Consider the following 15,769-nt stretch of genomic DNA (forward strand, 5'->3'; position numbering starts at 1 on the left):
AGGCTTTCAGCTAGTTAACTAATTCTTGGAGCTTGGCCAATGAGAAAACTTCTATATGTCTTCCTCTTGTAACTAACTAAGCTTCCTTATTATAATACAGATAGCATTGCGCCATCACATTCTACCCCCAAAGGGAGAGATGGATGTACAGTGGGATGTTACCCCTGGTTGCTATTTGCGCCTGAACCCATCAACCCATCTACCCATTTATTTTAAATCCAAGCGGAGATTCCGAGATTCCTGTGCACCCAGTTGGCTCTTCCACTCCGAGTACTTCGTGGACTCGGCAACCCAAACATTCAGAGACAGACAGACAAAGCAAAGACAGGCATATACCCACTCAGGAAATCCTTACTATCCCTTGTGGAGAATCCTGCGAGCTCTCCAGTGAAGGAAACACTCTTCATTCTCATCAACAAAAGCAAAGGTAGGCGAGGAAGGCTTGGGTGGTGTTCAGAGACAGGGATCCAGCTCGAAGGTGGGCACATCTAGTGATGAAAGCCTTCCCCACTTTGTTGAGAGTTGAAGTGGTGCGTTTTGGGATTCGCTGTGAATTACGTATAAAAAACGGTGCCGCAGACCTTGTGTGAATATAGAATTGGGTCTGGAACTGGTTGGGTTGGAACCTAGGTGGAGACCGTGCAGCTCGTCAGTGCTATGCACGAGGACGACGGCGGTGGCTAGATGGAGAATCACCATTATGACTTTGCCATGTGGTTTTGTTTAGGTTTCGCTTGCATCGACACAAACATAATCGAGTTTAGTCTATTGGGTAGTTTTGTAAAGGGGAGATGCACATTGTGGAGAGTAAATGATCGTGCTGTGTTTGAGCCGAATCTGCATGACTGGTACTTCTATGGTTGTGATTGGAAACGTGAGATATTGCAATCGTGGTGTTATGTAGAAGGGAGGACAATTGAAGCAAGCTGGATCTTCGGCTTCTGCATCCGATTTCGGACGCACTTGCGAGTGCGTCTCGGGACTATGTGTTCGTGGTGAATCCCAGTGGTACGTGTTGTCGTCACCGTGTTGTGCCGCCTCGCTTTGTGATGGTACAGGAGGGACAGTGTGACAGAGCCTCCTGGGTCTGGTTGTGATGTAGGCGCCAATGGGCGGACTGGACAGCAATGGAAGAGAATGCTCCCGGACTTGAGTTCACGTCTTGGTAGACAGTGTAATGTACGCACCGCTTGTCTGAATCAAATCTCGTCTTATTATATGTGTTTCTCGAATTGGATTTATCTGAGACAGTTGGCACTTCACTAAGTCAATCACTTCCAGGAAAACTTATTCGCTGTGAGTGTGGTCTTGTTCGAAGTTGGAGGAGGATAGTGAAAAATTGCCTATTTTTTGAATTCGATGCAGTGATTCGAATCTTGAGACTTGCGAAGGATTAGGGTTCTCCGGTTGTTTCAGAAGCATTGCCATTCAGACTTGTTGATGATCCCATTGCCCTTGGCAGATTCGCGAGGAGCTTACGACTGGCCCTCTCCATGCAATTGAAATTGCAAGGGAGGTGCGCACTCTAATTATTATTGTCCACTTTGTTCTGATTCACGGGTTCTGATATAAAACTTCTCCTCATTTTACATGGCATTTTGGAGAGTGTGTGTGTGTGTGTGCGCGCGCGCGCCAATCTTCTCCTCTTTGGTCGGAACATGCTTTTTTATTCTTTTATTTTTATTTTTTATACTTTGAGTGAGGAGTATCATTTTTCTATAAACGGACATCTTCTCAGTATTGCTGCTATGTCTTTATCAGGCTGTCCGTGATGGAGCTGCAGCTGTGATTGCCGTAGGAGGGGACGGCACACTGCACGAGGTCTTGCTGACTAAACCAACTTCCACCTATTTTATAATTGCTTATCGTTTTGTTATGCCTTTGCTTAAGTTGAGGATGAGCAATGTAGCATTTGCGAATTATGAAATTGCCTCCTCATGTGGGGTGCTGACTATGCTCTATATTTGAGTAGGTGCTCAATGGGTTCTTTGAAGATGGGAAGTTGGTCCAATCTCGTGAACTTCATCCTGGGCCGCCGACGGCCCTTGGGGTACTAATACTCGATCCATTTGATCATTCGAGATTCCATTGGTAATGGTTTTCGTGCACGTAGTTCTGCTCCATATGCTGAGATATGTAGTGAAGCTTTTTTAGCACCGAATATCATCGCACCGTCTTTGACAGGTAGCGACGAGCATTTACCTTATGTTTGCTTTGTGGTCAGGAAGAACATGAATGAATAGAGTAGGCTACTTGACCTTATATCGGATTTTTTCTAAGGTTCTCAGTGCTGGTTGTTACTTTATGACAGCTGATTCCAATGGGTACTGGCTCCGACCTTGCGCGTCATTTCCGCTGGTCAGTGTCAGAACTGTAGCCCATCAGTGACCTAGTAGTTGTGTAGTTTCAACCTGAGTGATCTCTCACCATTCCATACAAGTTCAAAATCTTTTGCTTTTCAAGATTTCTACAGCCAGTGTCAGTCCTCTGCATCATTGGGTTGACGTGTTGGAGGAGAGTGCCAGTTGAATATTCGTTCTGTATTACTGCAAGATATAGGTATCGCTTTCAGTTCCTGGTGTTGAATTTAACGTGAATATTCGGTCACGTGGTTGGCTTGTTTGCGCAGGAAATTGAATGACAAATACCAAGCTATTGATCGTCTTGTCAAAGGTGAGTTTCTAATTTGTTATGAATCATACGACATTCTCAAACACTGAATAAATTCTCCTCTTTTGCGGTATCCTTTTTCTTTTCTTTTCTGTTCCTTTCTTTTGCTTTTTCTTTTCTTTCATTCATTTTTCGTCTTTTGTTTTTTTATATATCATCATCATCATCATCATCATCATTCATTTATTTACCAATTGCGCTGATGCAGGTCAGAAGCGGAGGATTGATGTGGGTAGAGTGCAATTACCTGAGGACAGAATCGATCGATATTTCCTTAATGTGGCCAGTCTCCATTTGTAAGTCAGATGTGACTCGATATGCCGATGCTTGTGGAGCTGGGGTGATCGACTGCCATGTACTGATATTACTTTCTGTTGTTCATAGTGTCATTAGCTATGTAATTGAGAGGACCCAATTGTCTGGAATTATGTGAACTTGTTACGAACCTGTTAAATTATGAAATAGACATTCGTAATGGACATATATATATATATATATATATATACAGAGAGAGAGAGAGAGAGAGAGAGAGAGAGAGAGATAGAGAGAGAGATAGAGGTCGAGAGCAAGAACCTAATTAATATCTATTGTTATCAATTTAAGTAGATTGAAAGCTAGGTTATGTTTTAAGATTTTTGTGACCGTTTGTAGGAGTGCGAAGGCAGGCCATATTGCGGCCATGTACAAAAAGCTAGGCAACTTCTGTTATGTTCTTGGAGCACTTAAGGCCTTCCGGGCTCACGAGGATCGGGACCTGAGGATGAGGGTGAGATATTGGCAGACCTAACTTTCATTTGCGTGAATGGACTTATTTGCTAGGCTACCGCACTGGTTTAATCGGAGTATAAAAGTGCCCCTTTTTACGTCAAATAATTAAAGCTGCTGGGTCCCGCTGATCATTTCTAGTATTCCTTTATAGTCGACGTGCTTGTTACAATATTATGATCAACACACGTCACGACACTGATGCGCATTCAATACTGCTTAATATGTGAGGATTTTTGGACATGTTTGTTATTTTCCAGATAAATGGGGGTCCATGGACTGTAGTTCCGAAAGTCACAGCTGCGTGTGTTGGGAATGCCAAGTATTTTGGTGGAGGAATGAAGATCGCACCCACTGCTGACCCCTTCGATGGGAGTTTGGAGGTGAGAATGCATTTTACCAAGGATTTAGGCCGGTACTGTGAGCAATCATGAATTCATCACACAAAAGTCAGCGTCTTCTGTTCAAGGATACTTGTAGCTAATCTCTTTCTTCATTGTATAAAAGTGCAGTACATGCCATCAGGTGAACATACTGACTGTTTCCTTGAGATGAAATTTGAAGGCTTAGCATAAGCATTTATATTCCTGTGATCGTGGTTTATTATAGGTGGTATCGCTGGCGGATTATAAGTGGTATGATTTCGTTTTGAAGATGCATATGTTGTATCAAGGCACTCACGTGCATCTGGACAAGGTCACCACAACTAGGTACTCAGTTTGCAAGCTTTCTATCACATTATGCTGGTTATGGTTTTGCAATAACAGCCAGCAGTTGAGCTTTCCAGTTTCATCTATTTGGAATTATGTGAAAGAGTGGCTTATAACGCTGGTAATTTTCATGAATCTTGGCAGTGTTCACACCTTCGAGGTGGAGGAGATAGAGTACCAATCCAGACGGGAAGATGTGTTTGTGCAAGCTGATGGCGAACACCTAGGTTTCCTTCCTGCAAAATTTTCGATCTTACCTGAACAATTAAACTTCATTCTCTAACGCAATTGACTGACCAGATTCATCTTTTTCTAAGGGGAAAAAATTCCCCTTAGGTCTTTGCTCTTCGTGGCTCATGTTGATTCTTCTTCGGCCTTATGGGCTTACATTGGATGCGATAAAAAATATATAAAGACATTACAAGAGTTCAGTTGTATAAATTGTGTTCTTTGTAAAACCCTCTACAACCACAAAAAGACTGCATGCACTTCAGGTCTCGTAGTAATTGCATGTTTTGAAGCCTAAAAATGATATTTTTGCAATGTTGTGTTTGATATGATGGTGTGTGGATTGTGTTCAACACTTGTGTGTTGATTGCAGGAATCATTGAATGAGAATTTTAATTGGGTAGCAACTTGTTGTCCATGTTTTGTACACAAGATGCATGCGAAATGTGTTGACATTGATTTGAAATATGTTTGTGGTATTTTATGTAAAATATGGGCATGTTGACATGGAATGTTAAAATGAAACCAAAGTAGCATAGGAATCAAACATTTGGAATTGTGGAGTTGATGGTCTAAGAAAGTTTTAGAGTGCAAATTGGAAGAAGGATGAAAGAAGTTGTTGGCAATGTGAGAGGGAAAATGAGTGAATTGTGGGAGAAAAAAGGGATTGCGAATTAAGAAGAATGGTTTGGAAGAAGTGATTGTTGAGGGTGGACAGTGTTTGGAGAAGAAAAGGAAGAGAGGGAGAGGGGTGGAGAGTTTTTCGGGGGTGATAATGCGGTGCAAGAAGTGGGTGGGGATGGAAGAAGCGGTGAAAGGGTGGGTGAGTATAGGGTGGGCAGGGAAGGGGAGCGGTAAGTTTGGACGAATTCTGCAGCAAGGCGGGCAAATCTGGGCGTCCACTTGGGCCTCCACGTCAGCGAACTCAAGAGCAGGGACCACCAACAATCCACAATTCAGGAAATCGTCGGCGTGGGTGACTGCGTTTGCCGGGAGTCGGACACGGGTCCATTGCTTGGAAGGTAATTATCCTGGCCGTTGGACTACAAACGCCCTCCACGGTGGTGAGATGCCACGGGTTGGGGGCCAATGAACCCATTTTCGCGGCGGAGCTCTCCTATCCGTCTCCCTACACCCGGGAACTCACCACCGCAACCCCACTTCGCCCTCGAACATCCACACCCACATGCACGCCCTCACTCCCGACGCCAGTGTGCACCCCCTCCCCTCCTGCACTGCACCCACATCCTACCCCATCGTAACCGCACCCCGCAGCAGCGGCGCAACCAACCCATCACCTTTGTTCCCACTTTGTCCCTCCCATCTGCGCTGCCCAGGGGAAGCTCCCCTCCACGACGCCTGGAAAGCGGCATCCACCCCACCTATGTACACCTACTTTGCTCATGTCTCGGGCAACTAACTCACTTTCGCTTCCTTCTCCGCTCCAGCCCTCTGCGCTGAACTCACGCCCTCCCGCATTCCCCCTCGGTCAGACCACTTGGTGCGGGGTTTTCCACTTCCGAATCCGGTAGGGTGCTGGATTTGTCACGGAGTCACTCGGCGTGGCGGCCGTGGCCCCGTTGCTGGACGACTCTCGACCCACCTCTGCGACCGGTCCTGCGATCAGGGGCGCATGGTAGCTTTGAATTTGCGTCTTGTGTCAGGTCCGAGTGTCGTGGCTGCCTCGACTAGTTCTGCGGCTCTTCCGGGACCAGTGCCGAGGTCAGCATCACACCATGGACAACTCGATTCCGCCGTGTTCGGTCAGACCGAGGTCATCTGGACTGGACTCCGTCATCACGCCAGCCTCATCCACAGCAGCACTCTCTTCGTCATGCCGCTGCCTGGGTTCGCGACTCTGATCAATGTCCTCGCGTGCATCTCCTGGGGGTCACGGCATCCTCGCGTGCATCTCCTGGGGGTCACGGCATCCTCGCGTGCATCTCCTGGGAGTCACGGCATCCTCGCGTGCATCTCCTGGGGGTCACGGCATCCTCGCGTGCATCTCCTGGGAGTCACGGCATCCTCGCGTGCATCTCCTGGGGGTCACGGCATCCTCGCGTCGGTCGCTACAGTCGTTACCTCCGTGCCCTTCGAGGCAGTCGACGAACCACCGTCGCTCGCGACCGTCACGTCACCATAACATGCCTCATTCATAACATTATCCATCCTCACTGCACCCAAGTTTAAGCTCAACTGATGGCAATTAGTTAAGGAAAAAGTTCATTTTTATTTATTGCACTTTCAATACGATTTTTTATATTATTTCTTATGCTTCTCTCACCCTTAGGCTACTCTCACCATCCTTTGATTACCAACTTTATTCTTAAATAGACATGTTTATGAATTTTGAACACACTGTAACTCTTTATTTGGATGAGGATCTATTACAGATATTCATCTTATTTGGTAGACCATGATTATGTGAAAATAGTTTTTGATTAACCAGTGAAACAATATATATATATATATATATATATAATATCCTCCAAACAAAGCATGACTCTCACATCATTGAAAAAAAAACACTTCGAAAAAGGACAAAATGGGAAATGCAAATGAGCACGTGCAAAGGGATGGTACGTGAGATTTGAACTGATGGCATCGTAGAGGTCGAGAGGACAAATCCAGCCGCGGAAGCTCTGAAACACTTCCTCCAAGAGCAGTGGTAGTAGCGCAACGGTTGCCAATCTCCATTCCACAAAATGAAAATGAGCAACAGAAGAGGACAAAGCTTTTAGGGTTAGGATCGAGTTGAACTGCATTCTTAGGGCTGCCGTCGTCTCGGTGGTGTTTGCTCACGGGCTTCGGTCTGTTTCGGACTCAGATTCAGTCACGGTTTCTCAGATCACTGTGCACAATTGATTGCTGTGAACTTGCAAATCGTTTTCGTTTCTCCTGCAGGTTCATGCTATCCAAAAACAATTGTCCGAACTACGATTTTGTCTCCACATAGCGTGCGGCCCGATTCACAGTGGCGGTAGGAAGTGGGTGAAAGCGTTTGGGAAGCTGCTGTGTGCGTGATGAGAACAGGAAGAAGTTGCTTGGATTCAGAAGTCGGCAGGATACTGAGAACGCACGAAGATGTAGTTGTCTACCTTACCAATAGCAGATGGTGCCTCTAGAAGCAAAGGGTTCGTCCTTGCCTTAATGCTGAAAATCTGGACCTAGAAAATTGTTGGAGAAAGAGTGATTGTTAGGATCTTGCTAGGTGCAATCGTGGTTGACGGAGGAGATTTTAGCGTGTGGAGAATGTCTCTCATGAGTCCGAAGCGGCCGCTATCTTTGTCTCGAGACGGCACTTCCGTTTCGTTACGCGATGCAGTGCAAACGACAGGTCCGAAACAAGGCGCCAAGCCTACTGAGGTGTATGGGTTCGTAGGCGCGATCTCTACCCTTGTTGGATTCATGGTGTTTATGATATGGGCCTACTTGCCTGAGCCTTGGCTCCACACCATGGGCATCACGTATTACCCTAATCGATACTGGGCAATGGCTATTCCTGCCTACGTGATGATTGCCATCTTTTTCGTCGTCACTTTCTACACGAGTTTGAATTACATGGCCACTCCGCCACCTTACTCTCTCAACACTTTGTTCGATGAGTACACGCGAAGCCCTATCACCGGCACGAGTGGATCGCAGTTTTTGCATGAATCCGACCGACCTATTGATTCGATCTCCGACCTTCCAATAACCACCGTCAACGCCCTGGTCTTTGGAACTAAGGTGAGTTAGACTGTGCTTTCACTTGGAAGTTTGCAATCACTTTGCAGGGTCACAGTGCTGTAGTTGATAATCAAAGTTCTGCACTGCCTGTTAGCGATTTTCCCGATGTAGTGAAATAGCATCTGAGATCGTTCGGTGGTCTATACTTGAATCCTGTTCTGTACTAAGGTTAGATCTCATACCCCACATGATCACCATTTCCGCTTGATGAGGAGAGCTCTGGAGGCAGCAATGTGATTTCTCTGAGAATTCTCCAGTAAGGGTCAATTCAGATTGTAAATTTCATAACGGGTTTGAACAAGTAACATAGCAGCATTCTCATGTTACGAGACTCTAGGGTTAGATCTGTGAGGCATGTTACCTTCGTGCCATGGAGCTCGGTTGCTTCTAAGCCGGTTTTTACAATCCCCATCAGTAGCGCTCAGTTCTCAAGACAAAAGCCCATTTCCATTTGTGGTCTCTTTAGCTCGGGACTTCGAAAGATCCCATGTAATGCTGCAGCTTCATCACCTATTGCAATTTTTGGCAATTTTGTAACGAAAAAAATGAATTTCAATAAAAAGGATTGTTATCTGAAGATGATAAGATCAAAGATGACCACAGGCATCAAACTTTGTACCTAGTTAGATTGCTGACAATGACACATATGCAACTGTGTGTTTTATACCACCATGTCTGTCTCAGAGACGAACGCATGTCTCATATATTCTTCTTAATTGAAGGTGCATCGGCATCTGTAGGCCCAAAGCGAATGTACCCATCACTGAACTCACACCGGACAGATGTTATCAGTGCCACAAACCATCTCAACAAGCTAGCAAACACACACCCACTCTCACACCACAGCACAAAGTCTTCCCCTCGAGTTGCACAAGCAGGCAGCCATCAGCTAGTCGTGCATTGCAAGCTCGAGGGAGACGATTCGGACTTCAGGAAGCGCAACCCAGAATCGTTGAGAAAGAAATTTTAGAAATTTGGGATAACTAGTAACCTACCGACTGGCGCATTCGTGCACTCAAACTCCATCGTGACTTGGTTTTGAATCACGTCTGTGCTTTTGGGATTTAACATCCTGCTCACCACATAGCAACTTTCGCTTCTGTACATTGTAGTTATACAAGGCACATGTGGAAATCTAAAATTAGATTCCGCAACAGAGTTTCTTAAAGGCTTGGTCAGAATTCTAAACCAAACAAAATGAGTCGAAAACCATAATTCACTAACCCAGAACCACTTCAATGCAATACATCCTTCACACAAACACATTTACCAATAAAATTTGATCTAAGGGTTATGGGTCACACTAATTTTTGGCCAGGGTTTTATGCTGATCTTTACACACAGTCAGGATACCACTGTTTGGTGATTTGAATCAGTGGTAAGGAAAAATGGACGAACTGCCTTGCAACGAAATGCTAGTTCTGCGGATGCTTGGACTGATGTGCTTGCGCGGAGTCACTCCAGCGGGCACTGTAACGACGTCCCTACGTGTAGCTTCAATCAAGCCGTCGTAGTTCTCAGGGAGCGCTGAGTTGTATCTGGAATTGTTGTCCTCTGCTGAGGTGCGCCTTGCCTTGCTCAGCCGCCTTGGTTGCTCACTGAAGAGTCTCTGAGAGCTGATGCTCCGTCCGCTATGGCAGCATCACAGAGTGTGAGAGTTTTCTGTTTCTGGGCAATTGCTCTTCTATTGGGTTTCTCCAGCGGCCGTGCAGATGATCATGTAGTAGAACCTGCTGCAGCCGGCCGAGTTTTGGAGCTTACCGACGATAATTTTGAGACTGAAATCGCTAAGCATGATCACATCTTGGTGGATTTCTACGCGCCTTGGTGTGGCTTCTGCAATCGCCTTTCGCCTCAGGTAATTCTAAACCCTTGTAGGGCTCTAATTTCCCGTTGAGGTCTGTATACTCAATGTAAACATCTGAGCCACGCCGTAGGCAGTACAACCTTGAGGAAATCTAATCTCAACTACTCTCTCGTCGTCAGAATCTAGAATCGAGCTTTTCATATTCAGTGGGTGTAATAGAGATTTAGCTCATCCGGACGTCTACGGTGAACACGATCCGATTTCGATTAGGTTTAGAAGGGATGCCAAGGTCCAGCCCTAGTTATTGCTGATAATCGGATTGAAGGGATTGTAAGATCATTGCATTGGCTCTTAAGAGAGTCCTATTCTGTTACATGATCTAAGATTATTGCATCAAATTAGGTTTCTAATTGGCTCTGTGTCGTGTGATGTTTCACAGTTGGACATCGCAGCTCCTGTTCTAGTTCAAGGTTCAAGGCCAATCTTTTTGGCGAAAATTGATGTCGAAAAACACTCAAAGGTTGGCTCTAAATACAAAATCAGGTATTCTCTCGTTTTTAGACCCCTCAAGTTTTTAATACTCTTATGCTTCACTTGCAGAAGAGCCTCTGAAGACAAGATCGTGATTATAACTCATTCTTGAAGGTATTCGGCGTTCCTGCTCGACGGATCATCCTTTGCGAGATGCTGTTGGTTACTTAATGAGATCTGAGGTTTGAGGTTAACAGCTTGACTAATTGTTTTGTTGCCAGTGCCTTTCCTACTCTAAAGTATTTTATCAAGGGACTCCCTACAGATTACACCGGCCCTCGTAAAGCTGATGGCATAATAACTCACTTGAGGCGGTTGTCGGCTCCTTCGATTGAACAGTTGAATTCTGAGGCAGAATTGCACGGATTCGTCAAATCAATTGGGACTGAGATTCCCCTCTTTATTGGCTTTGGGCTTAAAGCTACTGACTTAGAGGAATTTGCCAACAAGTACCGATCTAAGGCATGGTTTGCGGTTATGGAAACGTTTTCCGAAGAAATTATGGAAGACTTCAATTTTGACAAAGGTCCTGCACTTGTAGTGACGCGTGGGGAACATGGGGAGAAAACTACGTTTTATGGTCCTTTTGAAGGTCAGAGATTCTTACTCTATGACCTAGAGGCTTCTGTCAAATCACTGGACTTGGTACCATTGTACGGGATACGTCAAGCTGATTTCAAGTTGTGTGGTTGTGGCAGCGGAGGACGTTACTGAATTTGTTCTTCTAAATCTGCTTCCTCTAGTTTCTCATATGACTCCAGAGACTTTAAGATCAGTTAGGGAAGACGGGCGTCCAGTCGTGGTAGCAGTTCTGGAATCTGAGAGTGCACCCGAAGACAAAGAATTCATCAAGAAACTGAAAATGGCTGCTCCAGCTTATCGCAAATTTGTGTTCGCGTATGTGGTTGCTCCTCAGTGGCCAGAGTTTTTGCGTCCTTTCTGGATCAGGAAAGAGACCAAGCTTCCTACAGTGTTTGTCTGGACTGATGACACTTTTGTGGTGGTGAGTTTGCAACTTACATTTCTTAATTTGAACACAAAGACAATCTTCTTTCATGCTCTGTTTAATCGCCTACTTTCTTTATCTCATTTCCACTCATACAAAAACCCTTTCCCCAATTAATCATCTCCCCTTGTAGACGCTTGCTTATTAGATGAATAAAAACCGCCAGGGGAGGTGCTGTTGACATCTTTCACATCCAGTTGTTTTAATTTTTTTGCGTAACAATTTTGTCGGGCTGGTATCAGAGCGTTTGCAGTACACTTGCAGTCGATCTTGTGGGGTATCGGGTTGGGTAGAGTTCTGTCATCTGTGACAACTTCGTGCTAAGCAACGAGTGTGAACATGCTATAGAGCAACAAGTCCGATGCTTTCATCGGCTCCTCGGTGGAGACAGAGCTGTATAATCTCCTGCAAATGTACCAAGACAACGTCCTGAAGCGACACAAGATGCGGACCCCATCGTTGTGGGAACGAGCCACTGCCAATCTACCCCTCACAGTCGGTTACGGATTCTTGTGCCTAGGCATCCTGATCTTGTTGCTCAAGGGTTGGGACACCCGTGCCCATCAAGAGGTTCGAGAAGAGCACAGCGATGCTACAGGTGGAAGTTCAGCTGAGGGCAGAGGTTCCAGAGGTGACAAGAAGGAGGACTGATTGATCTCATACCACCAATCCATAGTCTTCTGCACATCAGGTGATAGGCCCCACTTGATCAGTTACTCAGTCTGTATCTTTTGACAAGAGTATGGATTTTTTTTATAAAATGAGAACCTTTGTACAGAAAAGGAAGTTGCAGTGAGAGTCAAGTTTTAATTGTTGATACTCTTGGTGGTAATTAAAGAGTTTAGAGTTTTTGCAAGGCTGTCAATTTTCAGACCCTGTTTTTGGGTTCGATTGTCTAGCCCTCCATTCAATTGACTCGCTGAAGTCTTCACCCATAGGGCATCCAAATCAGGCTGTGGGATTTTTTCTATTTTTTATTTTTTATTTTTTCAGATTTGTTTTTCAATTTTTTTTGGCTTGTCTGAAGGTTAGGTCTCCATATCACACGGTTTATGTCTAATTTTCTGCAAAATGTGCGATATTTCGGTGATACTTAACATTGTATGCTCTACTTGGTGTCAAAGCTTCTTTCACAACGCAAATGACATCAGTAAATGGTTGAATAGGAAGTTTTGAATGTATGGAATTCTAAAATAACAATACTGATAATTCTCTTTTCCTTGTTAATTAATGTAAAGATTCAATGCTTATTGGTAGTTTATTTTCATCATTATGTTCCAGTGTTTCTATTAATCTTTCTTTCCGGTTGACATTATCTTCAAGATTTTTTTTTTATAACACAATTATCATATTATGTTTCATGTATATTGTGATGTATTGAGAAGGTCATGTATTTAAGTTACAATCTTTCCTTGTCCATAGAAGCGTAAATTTTTATATTGGTTTTTGTAGTGAGAAGGACCCTTTTTGTTTCTAAGATGGTCTCACATGTTGTACGTAATTCTACTCTGGTGTTACAATTTAGGATTAATTTTTAGCATGCTCACACAATGACAGGTTTATTAAATTCTTTCTTAACATTTGTTCAAAGTAGGTTAAGACGAACAAGTACAATAAATGGTTTTGAATAAGGATTATCCATTCCATTTCACTGTGCTATTTATTTACCTTTATATAGATGTGCAACTCTTAAGATATTGTTAATCGCTAAATTACCTTAACAAAATTGATTGTATTTTTTATAAAAAGTGTATATTTAGCTATTCTTAAAATCAACAAATGTTCAATTAAACTTTTTGTTAACTAGATCTTAGACCAACTCCAACATTCATCTTTTTCCTTGTTTGAAAAACAAAAACATTGTTTAGCTTGCAAAATTTGTACTACCTAGCTTAAGGAAAGACAACCCATATATTGGATTTTTTTTATTGTTAAAAAATACAAACAGATTTGTGATACATAATTTTAGATTTTTTTTGAAATAAAAAATTTTAAATCAATAAAAGAATCCTTCTAAAATTTCTAAAACTACATAAATTTATAGTTGAAAAAATAAATGGATTTATTTAAGTAAATACTATTGGTTATATAGTTTTCATGTATCATCTTAATTTGAATTTTAGGAACAACTTAAAAAATAGTTTAAAAAAATAATAATAAAATCACAATATCCCCCCCTCTCTCCTTGCAATCCTATCAACCAAAAAATCATTCTCATCTCCAAACATTAAATCCTTGATATCGAAAATATCCAGGCCGTCATAAAATCCACAGGACAATTGCAACAGGAAATGTTACGATGGTGACGTCGACATATCAGTTTCGCGGTAAGGAACAAAATAAATTCATCCATCAAGCCAAGTTTCTGTTCATCGATGCAACCAAGGCTTTCAGAATTTGCAGTGTCCGAAACCCTAATCTGGTGCGCTGTTGTGGAAGGGTAGTAAAGCTGGTGCTGGAGTCTGTTGCTCCCTCTTTCGCCATCGAGCCGGGTCGTAGTTCTCCCCATTTGATCGCCGAGACCGTCGCTGCTCGTCTCCACCCCTCCACCATGGTACCTCTCCTGCACGCCTACTGCACTCATTGTTTCGTGTGCTTCCTTTTTCTTTTTCTCGAATTGTATTTGTTGTGTTGTTTGACACTCGATTGTAACCCTGCTTGTGTCGTCTCGATGCCGAATCTCATGGCAGGCGGACGCTGCCGAAGTTGAGGTTGCACAGCCCAAGAAGAGAACGTTTAAGAAGTTCACCTTCCGAGGAGTGGATCTAGATGCTCTCCTTGACATGAGCATGGATGAGCTCGTTGAGCTTTTCCACGCTCGCGCCCGCCGCAGGTTTTCTTTCTTTTCCTTTTTCTGTAATTCTTTCTCTGTTTCAGAAGTCCCCATTACAACACTTCTGTTAGGTCATTGCCCGTAAACATTAGAGCTGCCTGGTTGGTCGTTGGTTCTGCTTAGTCTTATTTATAAAGACTAATAAGATCAAATGGCATCAGTAATGCCAAACGTCTACTTCTAAGATGGGTTGCATGTGCGGTATGTAAGTGCGATGTTAAGGGTCTAACCTGCGCACGTAGCCACAATGCATAGTTGCAGCCGTCATTTATTGGATGCCGAATAAAGCCTAAACTTTGATCTCCGCTTATATAGGCAAAGAGTATGGGTCATGCCATAAGTTATCGAAACTGTTTTCATTCCACTTAAATGTATCATTTCTGGGGTTGGTAGTTCTTAGCTAGATTCATTTATATCGGAGACCTCTCCACAGGATGGATGTAAGCTTATTAGGCATAGACTTCCCTCACTTACGCTTATTTCAGATGGTACTGTGTCATTCTACAAATCGTGTGATAAACATTTATGATGACACAAAATGTAATTGAGCCAGATATCTACAATGATTTTGGCAGGTTTCAGCGCGGATTAAAGCGCAAGCCCATGGCTTTGATTAAGAAACTGCGCAAAGCTAAGCGTGAGGCACCAGCTGGCGAGAAGCCTGAACCTGTGAGGACTCACCTCCGCAACATGATCATCGTTCCTGAGATGATTGGCAGCGTCATTGGTGTTTACAATGGCAAGACCTTTAACCAGGTGGAGATCAAGGTATAGTGAATCTATGCCTTTTTCATTAATGATCCCATTTGGCATCAAACACATTTTATCAATGTGGACATCGACAACTGTCGGAAGTTCTGCGCATCCCTGGTTTGGGTTGTTGAAGAAAAGATTAGAGACTTGAAGTTCTGAATTTAATTTTGATTTCGTTGTTTTGCAGCCTGAGATGATTGGACACTACTTGGCAGAGTTTTCCATATCGTACAAGCCTGTGAAGCATGGTAGGCCCGGTATCGGAGCTACCCACTCCTCCCGATTTATCCCTCTCAAGTAGAAAGAGAGTATTGGGAGTAGCTGGCACTTGCATATCTTTCTGTTCATACCAGGCCGAGATTGGTCGATAGTGTGAGAAATTTTGGTGTAACGCTGGTTAATCAAGTGCTTCTCTGGTTTGGTGGATGCATTTTATTCTTTGTATCCTTCAGGGTTAAATTCATTAAAACATGATGTTGACTTTTTATCTGGAGGTTTTAACTTTTCACAACTGATTTGATGCTTGATTTATTACTTTAATGCAATGTTTAAGTTCTCTGTGAAGATGGGTGGCATATACATTTGATCCACTCAGATTTGTGTGTTGCTCTTATCACTGATTTGGAATCTCTCCAAAACCTCATCTGTAGTACCGGAAATCAGAAAATCACTTTAGCAGATCCCTCCCAAGGTAGAACCCAACCTTTTCCCAGTTCACGCTCATGTCCTTGGAGATT

The 15,769-nt window shown here is 43.6% G+C and overlaps 4 protein-coding genes across 9 annotated transcripts; all 4 read left to right on the forward strand.

Annotated features, from left to right (window-relative positions):
- Positions 1 to 298: 298 nt before the first annotated feature.
- Positions 299 to 4,586, forward strand: LOC112281567 (sphingoid long-chain bases kinase 2, mitochondrial). Of its 6 annotated transcripts, none has more exons than XM_073533831.2 (13): positions 299 to 427; positions 905 to 1,008; positions 1,103 to 1,179; positions 1,463 to 1,516; positions 1,762 to 1,821; positions 1,973 to 2,050; positions 2,312 to 2,358; positions 2,630 to 2,673; positions 2,879 to 2,966; positions 3,322 to 3,436; positions 3,696 to 3,818; positions 4,045 to 4,145; positions 4,290 to 4,586. In XM_073533831.2, exons 3-13 carry the CDS (start codon positions 1,138 to 1,140, stop codon positions 4,426 to 4,428), a joined length of 891 nt encoding a protein of 296 aa, XP_073389932.1. In that variant the 5' UTR covers positions 299 to 427; positions 905 to 1,008; positions 1,103 to 1,137; the 3' UTR covers positions 4,429 to 4,586. The 6 variants fall into 6 exon arrangements, with proteins under 6 accessions (XP_073389932.1, XP_073389934.1, XP_073389931.1 ...); XM_073533833.2 differs by having other exon boundaries at positions 300 to 478; positions 908 to 1,008; XM_073533830.2 differs by having other exon boundaries at positions 310 to 478.
- Positions 4,587 to 7,013: 2,427 nt separating this feature from the next.
- On the forward strand, positions 7,014 to 8,679 carry LOC112280938 (phosphatidylinositol N-acetylglucosaminyltransferase subunit P). Its single transcript, XM_024516903.3, has one exon. It carries the CDS (start codon positions 7,626 to 7,628, stop codon positions 8,109 to 8,111), a length of 486 nt encoding a protein of 161 aa, XP_024372671.1. The 5' UTR covers positions 7,014 to 7,625; the 3' UTR covers positions 8,112 to 8,679.
- An 804-nt stretch (positions 8,680 to 9,483) lies between these two features.
- LOC112280936 (protein disulfide isomerase-like 5-2) lies at positions 9,484 to 12,394 on the forward strand. The gene is made up of 5 exons (XM_024516900.3): positions 9,484 to 9,960; positions 10,349 to 10,452; positions 10,662 to 11,032; positions 11,139 to 11,443; positions 11,795 to 12,394. The coding sequence occupies exons 1-5, from the start codon at positions 9,736 to 9,738 to the stop codon at positions 12,095 to 12,097; spliced, it is 1,308 nt and encodes a 435-aa protein (XP_024372668.1). The 5' UTR covers positions 9,484 to 9,735; the 3' UTR covers positions 12,098 to 12,394.
- Positions 12,395 to 13,918: 1,524 nt separating this feature from the next.
- On the forward strand, positions 13,919 to 15,514 carry LOC112280937 (40S ribosomal protein S15-like). Its single transcript, NM_001378882.1, has 4 exons — positions 13,919 to 14,000; positions 14,137 to 14,279; positions 14,855 to 15,047; positions 15,220 to 15,514. The coding sequence occupies exons 1-4, from the start codon at positions 13,998 to 14,000 to the stop codon at positions 15,331 to 15,333; spliced, it is 453 nt and encodes a 150-aa protein (NP_001365811.1). The 5' UTR covers positions 13,919 to 13,997; the 3' UTR covers positions 15,334 to 15,514.
- The last annotated feature ends 255 nt before the right edge of the window (positions 15,515 to 15,769 follow it).

Source organism: Physcomitrium patens, chromosome 4 (assembly GCF_059467195.1).
Source record: "Physcomitrium patens ecotype Gransden chromosome 4, ASM5946719v1, whole genome shotgun sequence".
Classification (NCBI taxonomy): domain Eukaryota; kingdom Viridiplantae; phylum Streptophyta; class Bryopsida; order Funariales; family Funariaceae; genus Physcomitrium; species Physcomitrium patens.